Here is a 17082-nt window from a genome sequence, read left to right on the forward strand (position 1 = left end):
AAGTTTTAATTTCTCTTAAATTATTTAATTTTTTTTACAAACTTTTAATATTTATCTCAATATATAATTCGTATTAATTCGTAATTCATACTAATACGGTGAAAGTTAAATTAAAACAATTTATTTTAATTATTTAAATATTTTCAAACAATTAGAAATTTTTCTTACTACTTCTGCCACTTACTGTAGGAATGTTGGAAAAACAAAACCCGACAACTCTGTAAATCAGCTGTTCGTGTTTTTTGTGCAAATCTAGAGTTATTTTTTGTTATTATTTTGCAAATAAAACAAAAGACGGGGATTTTTGCACATAAAAATTAAATTTCATAATGTAGATATACAAACAACTAAAAAAAATAGAACTTTATTCGCAAGTACATACAACAAGTAATATAAAGAACAAAAAAATTGTAAATTATCAATATGGCGACTTTGGAGAAACCGAAAAAGAATGTAAGGATCAGCCATAAAATTATCTCTAACCGGAAATTTTTAAAGATATATACATACATATAATTCCTAAAAATATTTCTTACAGAAAACTAAAAAATCTAAAACAAAAACTAGTGCGTCTAATGTGAATATTGAAGAAGATTCTGATATTGAAACAAAAAATTGCGACGTAAACAAAGAAATACCAACTACTTCTGCTGATGATTGCAGTGAGGTCACAAAGCCAACAAACTCTAGTATAGATAATATAAATGAATTGGTGGCATCGACTTCGGCCACTAGAGATAATATCGTGACTCAGGAATGTTTTATAGCCTCTGGCTATAAAGATGACGAATCTGAACTGGATGTTAAGGAAACAAACAAGAGTGATGTACAAGCTGAAGAGGATGTTACCACACCCACAGCTCCACCTTGCTTAGTAGATATACCAGCAACAACATCTCAAACATTGGTACAATATCCTCAAATTCAACGATTTCAATATGATGAAACTGTCGCGGCCCCCGTTGTCTACAGTCCAACCAAATTACGTACGTCTGCTTTTCGTTTATCGGCTTCAAAACTGCAACCCCTTACCCAGGAGCAACTTTATCAATATTATTATTGTCCTGACCTCACTGTAGCGCAACAATTCGAAATGGAATTTCTTATGAATTCCCTATTGGAAACCTATGAAAATGAGCCCTTGTATGTAGCTCTGCAGGAGTACTATCACATGCAAAGTAAAATAACAATGAATTTACATGATGTCAAGAAATTTCGCAAAGAAGCCGGTGCGGCTCAAGAGCATATATGGGTGCAGGTACCTATTACTAAGACATTTTCAGAAAAATGTGGTGATAAAATAGAGGTTAAGGAATCTGTTACATACAAGTAAGTTAGAAATATTAAATAAGATCGTTTAATTTAGCTATTTTTATGTTTTCTTTAAACAAAAGTATTATACAAGTTGATGGTAAAAATTTGGAAGCTGCCACTTCCGCTTTAACCGTTTTATTTGATATTATATCAAATACATATACCAGTAACCTAATAACAACAAAAATCATTAAAATTAAGGTAAATTTTAAAATGTTTACTGGTGTTTTTATTTATTTTTCCATATAAACAATTTTATTTGTATTTTAAGATCGATCAAATGATAGATGAATTAATATATTGTCCTTTAAAAGATGTTGAAGAACCTATTAAACTACAAACCCAATTAGATAGTAACCTTTTGGCAATTATTGCACAAATACGCAGAGCTTTAAGTATACTCTTCCATTTTGCAAGAAAATTATCACCCAATAAGGTATTTGTTTAAAAATAATTTGAGACATTCCAATTGGGAAAAAAACTTAATTAAAATATTTCAGGATTTCGCTAAAGATTTAAAATGTTGGTTTAAAAAACTGATATCATTACATTTACGTTTGGCCACCAAAGAAGATCATTGGTTTTTACTATTCAACATCTTACGTTGTCCCAGTGGTGTAGGCGCTTGGGCTAGTGAATTTATACAAATTCCCTGTAATCAACAAACTCCTATTACCCCTGCCAAACATACCAATGAATTGCCATTGCAATTAAATTCACCGGAAATAAATCATTGTATGTCCGTATTGCAGGTGTTATTAATGCCCATAAAGAAACGTAATGAATATTTAAAACAGTTTACACAAGTAAGTAAAGTTTGCAAACAATAAAAAGTTTCATAATTTGGAATAATTTTAAAAAAGTCTCAAAAGGAAATAACGGATCCGGTAACAGAGGAACGTTGGATTTTGGTTGATTCAGATGGTGAGGATAGTCATACACCTTCCGGTGATTGTGTGGGTTTAAAAGAAAGCGATTTAATTGCTTTACTTAATCAAGTTCCCTTTGAAGAATTATTTAGGTGATTTTAACTTTTAATTTTAAAATATTTCAAAGAAGTTTTGTTGAAAATTCTCATTATTTTACAGATCTGCTTTAACTATAGAAAAATTCCTAGATGATTATATTGTCGAAACGGATTTTATTACCGCTGAAAAAATGCTACAAGTGTTGGCTTTCTTTTCTCAACTATTGACACTTTTTGGTGAGGGCATGTTGACCTATAACAATGAACGTTACAAACAATTAGCTAAACGTTTGGGACGCTTAATGAGACATTCTCTACAATACGTTTCCGATTATCATGAGCTATTTCGGTATGTCATACAATCTTTTAATAATTTCCATTTAAATAATTGTGTGTGTGTTTTTATAGACAAAATAACATTTCAAAAGATTTGGTAGTTGCCGAACGTATTGCTTTGGAAAACAATAATTTGCTTTTGAAAGCTTGTAGCTATATTTATCGTACGCGTAACTTGGCTACTTGGCAGTATTTCTCCTCTTTGCCCTTTTCCTCTATGGATACAGATACGATTTGGCAAATATTTTACTATTTAAATGTGGGATTTCCAACAAATCTAACAATACCCGAAGAAGGTAAGAATTAATATTTCTATTTTGTTTAAAAATAAAATAAAAACGCTAAACTATCGAAAATTCTATATACAAAAAACAAATTTATTGAAATTTGTCTCTAAATTAAATAAATTAATTTATTTTTAATATAAACATGTTTTTGGTAGTTTTTTAATAATATTTAAAAACATTGCAGACTACATGGATCTTTTAAATGACTCCGATTTTTGGGCTAAATTTAATATAGCCAATGCTGACTCATCTGATGAAGATTTATATTATTTACTGCAGGCTTTCTTTGAAATGGCCAACGATAGAGATAAAAATAAAGATTGGGATTTAATTAAAACAATTTGTTTACATATATTCAATGTAAGTAAAAAGTCCATATATTTAAACACTATTAATACATTATTATTCTTAACTTTAGATTGGTTTCATTAATAATGATACTCGCGATATTTGTTACAAGACTGCCCGAGATATGTTGGTAAATTTAACTTTAGCCTATGAAGATTTAATGTCCAGTTTGTTAACGCAATTAAAGATACGTTTTGATGAGTGTGAAAATGTTAAATATTTATTTAAATCTCTACCACTCGAAAATTGGAAACCCAATATGGAAAGTTTTGAAATACTCTCCAATTGGCTGTTACATTTTGATTTTAGAACTTCACAAAATATGTTGGCACGCATTATTATCAGTCATTTGAATTGGTCATTTGATTGTGATGGGCGCTTGTTTTTGCCACACAACATACACGTGCGTATGGCCTGTCTTATCTCGGAAGCTTTGACCAAACATGCTCCAGAGGTCTTGGGTTTGTCGGGTATATCGGAGAGTGTGCGTCAGGTTTCAAGTCTTATAGATTTTAGTCAATCAACAAAAGAACAATTTAGTACTTGGTGTTGGAGTATTGTATCAATATTACGATTGCATATAATGGATCAAAGTGTTGAGCAGGTTAAGCTTACTTTACGTAATCCCGCAGAAGCCCTAATGTTTGTCTCTGAATTGGAACGTATTGATTTGATATATCAAGGAGTTACTGAAAATCGACCATTAGCTTTGTATGTTTCAATATTAGTGTCATCACATGGTCATTCGATACCTTTGATATGCCAGAAGGGGTTTGAATTAATGCAACGTTTGTTAAGTGATCATAGACATGCTGCTGTTATCAGATGTTTAGAGCTGATTGTGCCTCTGTTCTTGGAAACACCAGAAACCTTGGGAAATTCTGAAGGGTAAGCTGACTTTCACCATATAAGAGTTTTATTTATTTTTGAATTTTTAGTTTCCATGGCATCTTAAATACTTTATTAAACGCTGATAAAACCTACTTAAAAATGGCTAAAGATATGGTTTATCCCAATACAATTGGGCCAGTTTTAGAACTATTGGATAATATGATACATCATCAAATTACATCGTATACTAAGTAAGTTTTTCTTTTAACTTTAGAGTTTGTTATACATTTTCCCATTGCCTTTCAGTTATGGTCTTTCATCACCTTTAAATCTTATCAACATTTGGCTACATTGCCTAACAGCTTTGCCCAATTGGCAAAATACTTATGTTGTCTATTTGTTGGATAAAATCATTAGAGTTGCCTATCAGTTTTCCGATGCTCATATGCAATGTATAGAATTTTTCCATAACTACTATAGAGACTGCACCGATTGGAAGGGTGTCAACAAAATGTCCACACTTAAAGGTTTCTTTGGCGGTAATCAATCAAAAGTGCCTGCTATTTCGGCCTATCATCCTTGGTTGGCCTTGGTTTTGTTAGAAATCGAATATAAGACACAAGACTCTTATATATGGACTGAATTATTAAGGCAACTGAATGCGGCGGGCACAAAACCAAACGTGGATGCTGTTCTAAAGGTATTCTCTTTGAAATAAAACCCAAATAGTTATCTTCATTAAATCTTGCCAATATATTTAGAAAACCTTAAATATAGCCAAAAAACCAACATACCCGGCTCAAATGTTGGTTGTTTACAAATATGCTAATCTTATAGCCAATATGGATATAAATCATGCTCTCTTTCCCATAATCAATCAAAAGTTTTTCGAATTGTATCTATCACGCATACCTATACACTATGATGAACACAGTTTCCAACAAGTGTTTGGTGTTTCAGATAAATTCTATGATTTTAATGTAACAATAATGAAGAAAATTAAAACACAACTTAAGGCAGCTGAAGTTCTATATGAAAGTGAAGCTAAAAAGCATGCACAGGATGAGGGTCTTAGTTATTGTTATAGAAATTGTGCTAAGTATGATATTTTTTAAATTAAATTCATTGTCAATGCAAATATATAATCTTAACGTTTTTTTTTTATTCTAGAATAATGAAAACCTATGCATTATGGCTAGAAGATACAGGCATGAATAAAATGTCTAAAGAACAAACTAATTATCCACCACAATATAATAATGAAAAACTGAAGGAAATTCTTAATGGTAATACAGTAAGTTTCGATAAAACTTATTAGCATATTGGCACCTAAGACATGTTATTTGATTTTTTTGTTTTAGAATCACTGGACAGAGTTCTTGTATCTACCCTCTATACGTAAAGAACAACGCTATCAATCGGAACAGTGGGCCCGCAAATGTTTTCGTTTAAAAGTCAATACAAATGTACGTTCTCCTTTGCAATCGAAAGCAAAAGTTACTCCTATACAACGTATTAAGTCACATTTGAGTTCTTACGATTCACGTTTACCGCCTCCACAATATGTTAAGCCTTGTTTGTTTGTGCAACAAGATATAACTCAACATTCCCTGAAGGAATTGAAAGAAAAGCTAAGAGTTTTAACCGCTACAGCAACGTAAGTAGAGATCCTTTTATTCTTTAATATTGAACATCAAAAAAAACGCAATACATTTTGTGTAAAGCAAAGATCGGCGTACATAATATTAGTTCCTATTGTTCCTACCAAAGTATAACAAGTAGTTAGACTCTCATATACAGGAAATTACTCTCTCACATCTACGAGTGTCGTGTGAATTCGACTCTCTTGTAAGAAATTTCAAATTGTCAAAAAACTCAAATGTTTAACTTACTTTGGTTCCTACAAGGAGCATAGGACCTGAAAAATTTTGACAAATGATGCACAAACTACGAAATAGACACTGCAGTCATCTCTCACTACTCACCGGCACATGACGGGCTTTTAAAAATCGCTCAGGGATCAGGAAAGTTATCAAATTGAAATTCCAAAAAAATCCTTACGTTTGTTTTTTTTTGCTGATTTATTGTAAGAAATAGTATTTTTGAAAAATGTTATTAATATTTATTTTGCTTTTTTTTAAATTCACTTAAAACAACTTGAATTCCCGACAAATTATCCAAAAATCCTGAATGATTATTTAAGTGTCGAGACATTTTTTTTAATTTACAAACTTATTATACTTTCAGTAAATTTCACTTTAAAACATCTGAGCTGAACGCTATTAATCGTAACTATATGGACAATATTATACATCTTTATAAAATGGTGCCTTATGAAGAAATTAAAATAAAAAGTTGCAACTCTCTGCTGTTCAATCGCCAGTGTTCCAATCCAGCTAGAATAATAACGACTTTAGAAATGATACGTAAAGATGAACAAGTGCAAGAAAAAATTACCACATATAGAGAACGACATGACAAAATCGTTGATGAAATGTTAAATGAAAATGTTGAAGAATTTGCCAAATGTGTTGGACAAATTGGTCAAATTTTACGTTTATTATTGATAAAAACTAATAATGATCCACATGATGTTATGAATCAATTAAAGACAAATACAGGCATAGAGTATTTCTATCATGTCATTGAAAATATGTCCGATATAACAATGAAGTTTAATGCTACAAATAAGTTTTACACAGAATTGTTGAATGATTTGGGGGTAAGTTTAGAAACATCTTACTAATAAAACGTCAATAAATTGCTATAAATAATACAAATCTTTAGGTTTTTATACAACAAAACCAAGAAAGTGAAGGTCTAAAAATATTAGAGCTGGCTTTAAAGAGACCTAATTTAATAAAACCACTATCTGGTGTATTTGTGCCCAGTCAAACGCGTCCTCCTCATTTCTTAAAGATGTATAAATTTCTTATCGATTCCCATTTGAAGCTCTGTGATACCAATATTCTGTTTGTTTTATTTTCCAAGGTATGCATTTTTTATTTATCAACTAATCTTATTTCCATATTAACATTATATTCGTATTTCACAGTTTGATTTAATTTTATGGTTGGAATCCTATCGTCCTAAATTATTCGATATAAATAATCTATTGCAAATGGTTTTACAAGGTTTAGAATCTTGGTCTCAGCCCTCATCGTCTCTTCTGCAAGATCAATTTCGTCGTCATTTAGTTCATATATTCGATTATGATTTCCCCGAACATTATGGTGAAGTTATGCAAATGGTACTAGATCGTATATCCGATCAAAAACTTATGCCGGTTGTACTACTAGATCTACTTAATGCATTGCTTATCAAATTCAATTGTGAACAATTCAATTTGAATACCAGTCAAGAAAAATTGGAAGCAATTTCAATGGATTTCGCTAGAAGACAAAATCTTTTTAATCTAAAAGCCTCTACAGATACTGTCATGTTATTTGCACGTCACTTTCAAAAAGAACGTTTAAGTCATGGCCTACATGGTTTATATCCTAAACACAAAGACTATTGCAAACCATTGGCTTTGTGGTTTTCTTGTTTTGGCCACTGTCTGCTGGTGACCGCCATTTGTACCTACCAAGAGTTGTTGGCCGATCAAAGTAAGTATTTTTGTAGATTGTATTAATAATTTATTAAAATTTTATCTATAAATTATTATTGTAGTTTGTGACTTAGTGTTCGGTTCCATAATTGAAATGTATTCACCATGGCTTATTACCTATACCGAACAAACTATACAACAATCTTCGGCCAATTGGATACGTCAGCTATTCAATAGTGTTGATGGCAAAATGCTTTTTCCTTGGAGTGAACAACATGCTGGTTCCAGTAGAATAATTATTAAAAATTTCATTAGAACTTTAATATTTATTTTGGAAAATTTACCCAGTATGTATACGCAATATACTCAATTAACTATTACTTAATTATATGTATTAATTGTATAAATACTTTTTCAGTTTCCCATAAAATTCTAGCTCATACCTTTAGTTGGTACATACATCATTTTACAGTTCCCAATATTGAATATTTTGTATATGGACCTATACATGAGGGTATTGCTGAATTACCTTGGGAACTATTTAAACCACAAGTGGAATATATCGATATGTTATACGACAGTTTACAAAAGGTAAGTTTATTCTATATTCCTAATTTATATATCCTTTAAATTAAATTTTCAGCTTAAATTGCCAATCTCTTATTGTGCTCAATAAAAATATATATGTATGTGCATACATATATGCATTATAAAACATGTACATATTATTTATATAAATAAAAATTGTGTTAATATAGTTATATATCAAATATTTTTCTAGTTCATTCCTGAATCCCATGCAATGTTGGGACACATTTTTATACGTATTAATTGGAATGAATGGTTTTCCGAAACACTGCCTACAATACCAATACAGCAGCGTACAACGGTTGTCTCTCGTTTATTTACAATTTTCATTAAAATTTCCTTTGAACCCAATATACACATACAAGTGAATACAAGTAAAACACTCGAAGATGCTATTAATTATCCCTGGTATATGGTGGAATATACAGAATTGGAGAATTTATTGAAATGGTTTGTGACGACAGTAGAGCCTGCTATTATTCTTAAGATACCAACTGAAACCAATTATGTCGATAGAGCAGTTTTAGAGTAAGTATTCTGAACTTTTTTTATTATCAAGATTTTTAAATTTATTTATGATATAGTTTAATACGCTTGGCCTGTGCCATGATGCCAGAACGTGGTGATCAAACAAAAAATATATCTAATGCTACGGCCAAACGCATTTTGTATACAAGATCTATGATACGTTTGCAAAGGGCTTGCGCTACTAAAAATCCCAAACTCTTGGCTACCAAGGAAGGACATCGGGTATTCAAAAATGCTTTTGAGGAATTATTAAATACATTAGATCAGTCTTTGTATGCGCTGGCTGCAACCAAATCCCATGAGGAGCAAAGACGCGAGGCCTTAAATGTAATGCTGGAAATTATATTACCCATGCAAACACAAAGTGAAGAAACATCAAAGTAAGTTGTAGGAACAAATATTTATATACATATGTATGTAACCCATTTTAAACTATTATTTTAGTTTACACATTGAATGTATGGTAAAATGGCAGGATTTAAATGCTAAACCTGGCAATATATTAATGTGTAGTATTTTAAGTGCCATTGGCCATATGAAAGCATTCATAGGCGGCACCTATACTTTACTGGAAACAAGCATAGCTTTCTATTTTCGTTCTTCGCAAGAAAGTTTAGATTGGCATACACCTTCTTGGGTAAATTTGTTGCAGTTATTGCAAATGTCCTTGGAGAAACTAGAACTAATGCCGATAATGAGGAATTCTTCCATGTTTACTTTACATGTTTTCATTCTATATAAAATGGAAAAAATGCCAACAGTTGGCGATCAAATAACATTCCTACAAGATCTAAGTCAATTGGTGGAAAGTTTAAAGACTGAACCTTCTAGTGAACCAGTTTTGGCCGTTGTTTGGGGTGCTATGATATCATGGGGCTGTAGAATTATTGCAAAAGAACCACATAATGCCAAAAAACCATTAATAATGTTGGCTCGACACTTGCAAATAATATCAACACAAGCTGAAAGTTGGGGTGATGGTATATTAGGAGCTATAGGTTTTAAAAAGGATGTGGTGACTAATAAGTAAGTACATTTCAATATATTTTATAAAAAAGATTATAAATACAAATATCTTAAATTTTAATGTAGACGTAAAGTTCTAACACGTTGTCTAGCCATTGTGATATTTTCTTTGTTCCCCTATAAAAGGTAAAAAATGTTCTTTTTTTGTGTAAATCTGATTGTGTCAATTGTATAGATATATTTTTTTACCTATACTTCCAGTCATAGCGGTGATAGAGTTATACCTAGCGAGGATCATTCCTCTTCTATGAGAGAATTATCAATGCTATTGGCTAATAAGAAATTTATCGATGTTAAACCCTTAATTGTTCAATCTATAGGTATTTTGAATGAACATACTATGCCTCAACTAAGTGATGTCTCTCATTTAATTTGTCGTATTATATCATTATTTTATAATAATGTTTTTCTAACTACGGTACCAGAAGTTTGGGAAATGGACTTTAAAATCCCTAATATATAAAAGTGCTTTGCGTTAATTATTTACTTTTTTCATAATATTCATCATACATACATATATTTTTCGACAGTCTGGATTTTTTTTATATATATATTTTTTTTTTTGGAAACATTATTATACAACACATATTTGCATTATTATAAACGAAAAAAAGTAAGTAAACGATTCTTTACTTTAAACCACGTTTTGTAATATGCTTATTTGTTCTTAAAGAATTAAAAATTATATTATAATATTTTTTGAAATATTAATGTTTATTTTTGTATTTTTTTATTACAGAATTTCATTTCATAAGCATTTTTTGGAGAGAGATAGAGGTAAGTTTCATTTCATCTCATTAATTTGAAGTTATTAGTGTTTGTTCTCAATAAGGACTGACCTAAAATTTGAGTTAACAAGTTTAAAAAACGTTTATTAAAAGTTAAACATTTTTAGTGATAATAATGCAAAATATTGGTTGTATACCCCAAAACAAGTACTCGAACTATCTAATCTCTGACCATTGGAAGGCCTCTGTTGATTCGGCAACAGCACCTATAGACGTAATCGGTGGACCGAAGTGCCATCCATCATTAAGCCGTAGACATTGTTCTTACTCACAGGGTCACACTGTGGTAACTCTGATATGAACAGAGTAAACTCTAAACATATTTGGACAAGGAAGGAAAATTTAATGGTATCATATGAATATGATACCTTTCATCCATCATCATTCAACCCAGCACACATCTCATTCATATGACACAATCATAAGAGAAAAACATAAGACACATAAACCACAGCCACTACGTGGATCTCGAAGGAACCTTAACTAACTGACCAGCCAGGACATAGTCCTGCGGGCAACATGCCACCCGTAGTACCAGATTATGCGGTGCTCTGGTCTGACCTCTGGCAATCTATGCTTGGACTAAGTCAAGCAGTAGACTGTAACCAATTTTTCAGTCCCGGCCAGACTGGAGGTATTGGCCACCTCTTTATACCCCGGGGTTGCAATAACACCAAGGCGGAGGTCTCGCCAAGGTAACATGCCCCCGGGGGGACATATATGGGCAATTTCATACCCAACTAAAAAATCGATTTTGATGAAATTTCCACCAAGGTTAGTACTACTGGATATTAGGCTAGAACTGCCAGACTTAGAGTGTGTCAAAGTTAGACATTTTAGTCATACAGGATTTAAATCAAATAAGTATAACTTTCAAAGTTGGACATTTTAGACCTATTGGTTCTAGCAAAAAATGTTCAAATGAGTTCAATAGCTGTTTTTTGCTCAATTTCCTTAAAGTTCTTTATAGTCCCATAATGGAATGCGGGTGGGGTATCGGAAGACATTGATTTTAAAAGTTGGATCACTTGATACGAAATGACTCATATATATTTTGGGCCTTTAATAAGTAGATTAAAAAACGATTTTGCCAAGGGCGTCTTTCTAGTCTGTTGAGTACGTAAAAGGAGATAGAGAAACTGTCCTCAAATATTAAAATCTCTCCGCATTTGAGCCTAACACCAATATAAGCAATCGCGGATACATGGATTAAAAGGGAAATTAAACGTTTGAGATTTAGAGATAATCGTTCATATTCTGCCAAATGGCGAAAATTTCGATTTAAATAGAAATGTTTGTGGAACAAACATTTTTTGAAAAATCTAAGAAATTGAACTCGAAATGAACTAAAATTTATTTTTATGAATTCCCTCCAATAATTTTGCCTTGTATCGGGGGTAGAAAATGCATTACAATTTGCTAAGCGTTGAAATGTTTAAGTTTAATATGTGATGTGACTCGAATAAGTAGGATGATTATCCATAAACAATTAACAAAATCAAAGTTCGAAATAAAAATCCAAATTTAAAAATTTTCTGATAATTTTAACATCGTGAGTACTGCTCGCTGAGTTGATAAGCTTTAGCGCAATAAAACGCCAAACGAGAACGAATCTAACAGCAACTGTTCGGTAACTAGTTGTTATTTGAAAAAAGATTACGCTTCTAAATAAATGAGTTATAGCGGAAAAATAAGTGTATAATGACATTGTGTCTATATCCTGTTTTATTTAATATAATATATGACTAAATACGAGATAAACATTTTTTTATCACATCTCACTAAATTTCTCAGAATTATTGGTAATTTCTCTGAGAAAAATACAAATAATATTTCTCAATTAATAATTTAAAAGTTGTAATAATTAAAACATATAATTTAAAAGACTCTTTAATAGAACAGTGCATCAGCTTGAACGCCATGACCTTAAAAACATGATCTAGTTTTTTAAATTATTTTTGTAAATACAAATTTAACAAAATCAAATTTAAAGTTGAATAAACTTTATATAAAACGAAAAAATCAATCAAAATACAGAAATAAAATATAAGTTTATATTATGCACATACATACAATATGTTTAATTTAAATGCATGACATGTCTTTTGAAAACGTTTATAAAACACAGCTAAACACACCTTTTTCAAAAGACAACAACTCCCCTTACAAGATAAGTTTAATGAGGGCGTATTTAGCACAACATTTGTGTCAAAAAAACAACCAAAATAATAGAAATTTCAATTAAATCAAACCATTTCAAGTAAAATGTTTTAAAATTTCTGGAATAGATAATCTTCGATTTCATTACCTAGAATTCGTTCCACATTTTATATATTCTAGTTAAAGAATCAGATATTAGACACTGATTTCTAAGTTGTCACTTTTTTGTTTGTAAACTTTAACTCATGTTTAGATCTTTTTCAAACAGATCAATCTTTTAACTTTTTCTTAAAAGTATTAAGTTATTTATAAATTATTTTAAATTTGTTTTCATTTTGTGTTCTTTTGAAAAAAAAAACGTTTTGTTATTCGGAACACGTCCTTATTATAAATACATACTTAAGCTGCTTGTGTTTGCTTTATTTATATCTTCGATCTATCTATAACATTTGTATAATAATCAAAATGCATTCATCATAAATATGTCTGAAATGCAATTTTTTTATAGTTTTTTGTAATATTTTAATACTTATTTGAAATTATAATGTTGCAAAAAGTCATTTTTTTTTAAATGTGTTATTGAAATTAGAAGATTATTCAAACAATTGTAAAAATTAAATATAAAATTAATTTCATTCGAAAATTAAACATTTAACAAATTTTTAATTTAAATACATTTCTGCACTTCACTATCGGTGTAGTATTGTTGTATGTTATAAATGTTTTTTCCAAAAAAAATCTTTTAAAGAATTGCATTTCCTATCGAACACTTTCTCTTATTCTAATTAATAACATATCTAAAAGATAAATCATATCTTGTATAATTGTAAGAATAGTCATAAAAAAATCACAGCTGGACTTTTTTTAATTTATTAATTTTTTTTTTTTTTGCTATTTTAATTATTAAAAACAAATTTATAATTTCCGTTATATCGATTAAAAACAAATAATTTGCATATTATTCACAACATTTTCATAAGTTGTGGTACTTTTTTAAGGGGGGACTTTTTTTATTTTTAGGTTGTGCTAATTTAGAATGGAATTTATGTTAAATGTACAATTGAAAACTTTATTACAGTCGTATTTTTAAATATACAATAGTTAAAATACATTTTTTAACAAATACCAAATTAATAAATGTTTTTGAATACATGTGACACTTTAGATGTTAAAACATTTAAAAAAAGTGAATGTTTTTATAATCGGCAATAAAATAATAAATTTTAACTACTTTCAGTTTTATTAGTTTCTCATCTAAATTTAGATTTAATTTGTATACCCTACACCACTTTAGTGGGTATGGTCCTATGCACTCATCTAAGTATATCAATCGGCTAAAAATCATTTTCTCAGTCGATTTAGCTATGTCCGTCCGTCTGTCCGTCCATGTAAACCTTGTAATCAAACTACAGGTCGTAATTTTGAAGATAATTCATTTCTAAAAATAATAATTTGGTACATGATCTTCGTCCCAGAGACGAAGCCTACTGAAAATGATTAAGAAAAGTCCATTATTTCACCTAGCCCCATACAACTGAACCCCCGAATAGGGGTGTAAACAATGTAATCAAACTACAGGTCGCAATTTTGGAGATAATTCAATGAAATTTGGCACATGATATTTTATGGTACCGTAGATGAAGCCTATTGAAAATGGTTAACATCGATCCATTATTTTACCTAGCCCCCATACAACTGAACCCGCCGAATAGGGCTTTTAAATACATAATTATGTTTAATATACGTGTATCTTGACAAAAAGCTGCAAAACCAAGATCTATACTAGCCTTGATGACCCTAATGAACTTTATAATTATAGGGCCTCATTTGACCCTAACCCCTAAAAAACCCCTTCAAAATTTAAAACTAAATTACATTCGGCCTCGCCCGACTATAACTTCTTACTTGTTATTTATCTAATTTTCGTAAAATCATGAGTTTTAAAATCACTCGTAGTTCATAGTTCAAAAATCTAGAATTTTGGACTATGGTCGATGTTAAAACTTCAATTCGAAAAATTATTTCCGATTACATATTTAAAGAAGTTATTCAACACTAACGTATACTTATTAAATTCTAATATGATCCATAAATAAATTTCCAAAAAAAGTTTTAAATGACTCAACTTTTAAAATCGATATATTCCGATTTGAATGAAATTTGCAATACGGTAAGAAATAAACTTCTTTAGACAATTTTTGATAGGCCCATCTGGTAAATTAGTATCAATTGTATATAGTATGGAATGGATATGGGGGTTTGCGAACCGCTCTCATATCTAGTGTGACGGATGGATGAGAAGTTTGCTGGTTTAAATAGTGAAGTAAGATATCTTACACAAGTGATATAATTGAATTTTCCTTCCTTAGTAGGATATGATCCATCAAATAAGCCACCGGCTTATTTGATGGATTCCAATTTTGGTCTACCGTTTAGGTCTCTGGGTAACGGATCAACAGAGGCTATCCCATCCGCGGAGTTTTAAATGGAAGTGAAGTTGTTCAATCTCGAAAATTACGTAATGAGGCAGAAATGGAACACATCTAGAGTACTTAAGAAATAAGGCCAACACGAGGAACAATATATGGCAGGACTCTTAAATTTAATGAACTGATTCGGAAAAGATCTGATCCAGTACCGCTCAATAATGTAGTTTCAAAAAGTTTTTTATAATTCAAACGAATTTTAAATACCCAACGATTAATACAAACAATTTAAATTTACTTTTCCACATGAGTATACTCACTCCCACCCACTTACATATTTCGCATCAATTAAAACAGTTTTGCAACTTTAATATTAAAATTATTTTTTATTTCTTATTTACAATTATCACATAAATACACACATACACAAAATAATAGCCATAATTCGTAATTATCCTTGAGGATAAAAAGGTTGAGCTGGATATGGTCGTCTGCCAACAAAAGCATAAGGATTTGGATTAATAACACGTGCAATATCACTATAAGTACGCCCAGTGCGCTTACGACCACCACGATGACGACGAGGATAATAGGGTTTGGCACCGGAATAATATTTTCCATACGGAGATTGGTTATAACCACCATAATAACCGCCACCGTAACCATAACCAGCTACATAGGGAGTACGATAGCCATAACTGGGAGCATAACTGCCGTAAATAAGTTTTTTCTTTAATCCTTTCAGCAGAGGCAAAAATACACCGGCACATAGATCACTGCACAATATGATGACACATAATAAAAATGAAATCTTTAAAAGTAACATGTTTCCGTTTTAATAATTCTACTTTAAATCGTTAAAATTTGTTGTCGCTATAAAAGTTCTTGCTTTAATCAAAGTACGTTCTCAACTGGATGCTATTTTATCTGCAATAGTTGTATTTATATGAAATTTAAGAAATACAATTTATATAAAATGTTCTTTGCAATCAATTCGCAAATACAATTTGAAAAACTTTTTGTAACGGTTTCTAAACTGATACAAAATTTTTGTTTTATTTTATATTATTCAATGATTTACTTTGTAATTTGCATGTGTTTTTGTTTTCATTTTTAAGTTCTTAAAATTTGCAATAACTTTGTTTTTATTTTATTTTCTTTTATTTAATTCTTTCTTATTTCTTTATAATTTGATTATTTATTTACAGCTTTTTTCCCCGCTTGTTGTTTTTGTGGTTTAAAATCAGACATCCGATTTATTTGCTAACTTTAAATTCAAATCACGTCTTCGCGCAAAGACTGCGCATTTGTAAATGGTTAACTTCTTGAATACAACACGGCTATTGTCATGGCTCTTACATGAGAGAGATGATTAGTTTAACGGCTGGATGATTGTATGAATGGTGGTAAGTGGTACGTATCAATTTTTGTTATAATTTTTATTTTTAAAAGAGACTTTAAACTTCAAAACAGTTAAGTCTTATTAAACAATTAAGATTTTGATAGATAATTAAGGCTTAAGAAAATAATAGTAAAAAATCGACAACTTTTTTATTTTCGGAAAGATTTATTCTCTTCTGTAATGTGACCACTTTTTCTTAGATTTACAGTATTAACCCCATATCCATAAAGGTATTAATCGTTTATTTTGCATTTATTAAGCACATTTTCTATACAAATTCCCATCAATAATTTCCAATATATTGTATCCTAAAATTTGAACATATTTCTGAAGTCATTTTGTTTTAACCTCTTTCATATATTTTCCTTCTTCGATTGGGCTTTCAGAGATTATAACAGGTTTTACAAATATTTTTAATATCTTGATGTGATTAAGAAATTCTGAGGCCAACTCGAAATTAGTACAGATCAATCATTTGGAGAATTACTCTGAGATTACTATTACATTCATTTATTCTATGGAATGGTTCTA

The 17082-nt window shown here is 30.4% G+C and overlaps 2 protein-coding genes across 3 annotated transcripts; one reads left to right on the forward strand and one right to left on the reverse strand.

Annotated features, from left to right (window-relative positions):
- Nucleotides 1-273: 273 nt before the first annotated feature.
- On the forward strand, nucleotides 274-10486 carry LOC111682639 (ectopic P granules protein 5 homolog). 2 transcript variants are annotated; one of them, XM_046950831.1, is made up of 25 exons: nucleotides 274-453; nucleotides 539-1329; nucleotides 1395-1515; nucleotides 1586-1750; nucleotides 1815-2120; nucleotides 2187-2335; nucleotides 2403-2630; nucleotides 2690-2913; nucleotides 3089-3264; nucleotides 3323-4140; nucleotides 4191-4334; nucleotides 4390-4783; nucleotides 4845-5182; nucleotides 5254-5377; nucleotides 5445-5740; nucleotides 6331-6805; nucleotides 6871-7074; nucleotides 7139-7691; nucleotides 7756-7980; nucleotides 8052-8224; nucleotides 8415-8749; nucleotides 8806-9129; nucleotides 9194-9775; nucleotides 9842-9901; nucleotides 9977-10254. In XM_046950831.1, the coding sequence occupies exons 1-25, from the start codon at nucleotides 424-426 to the stop codon at nucleotides 10236-10238; spliced, it is 7497 nt and encodes a 2498-aa protein (XP_046806787.1). In that variant the 5' UTR covers nucleotides 274-423; the 3' UTR covers nucleotides 10239-10254. The 2 variants fall into 2 exon arrangements, with proteins under 2 accessions (XP_046806787.1, XP_023300400.2); XM_023444632.2 differs by having other exon boundaries at nucleotides 275-453; nucleotides 2178-2335; nucleotides 9977-10486.
- Nucleotides 10487-15515: 5029 nt separating this feature from the next.
- Nucleotides 15516-16184, reverse strand: LOC111682638. Its single transcript, XM_023444631.2, has one exon. It carries the CDS (start codon nucleotides 15973-15975, stop codon nucleotides 15601-15603), a length of 375 nt encoding a protein of 124 aa, XP_023300399.2. The 5' UTR covers nucleotides 15976-16184; the 3' UTR covers nucleotides 15516-15600.
- Nucleotides 16185-17082: the final 898 nt, after the last annotated feature.

Source organism: Lucilia cuprina, chromosome 4, assembly GCF_022045245.1.
Source record: "Lucilia cuprina isolate Lc7/37 chromosome 4, ASM2204524v1, whole genome shotgun sequence".
NCBI lineage: Eukaryota > Metazoa > Arthropoda > Insecta > Diptera > Calliphoridae > Lucilia > Lucilia cuprina.

Coding starts and splice junctions, on each gene's coding strand:
- LOC111682639 (XM_023444632.2), top strand. CDS start 424: ATGGCGACTTTGGAGAAACCGAAAAAGAAT. Junction 5,183..5,253: donor TGTTATAGAAATTGTGCTAA/GTATGATATTTT, acceptor TTTTTATTCTAG/AATAATGAAAACCTATGCAT. Junction 8,225..8,414: donor TATACGACAGTTTACAAAAG/GTAAGTTTATTC, acceptor ATATTTTTCTAG/TTCATTCCTGAATCCCATGC.
- LOC111682638 (XM_023444631.2), bottom strand. CDS start 15,975: ATGTTACTTTTAAAGATTTCATTTTTATTATGTGTCATCATATTGTGC.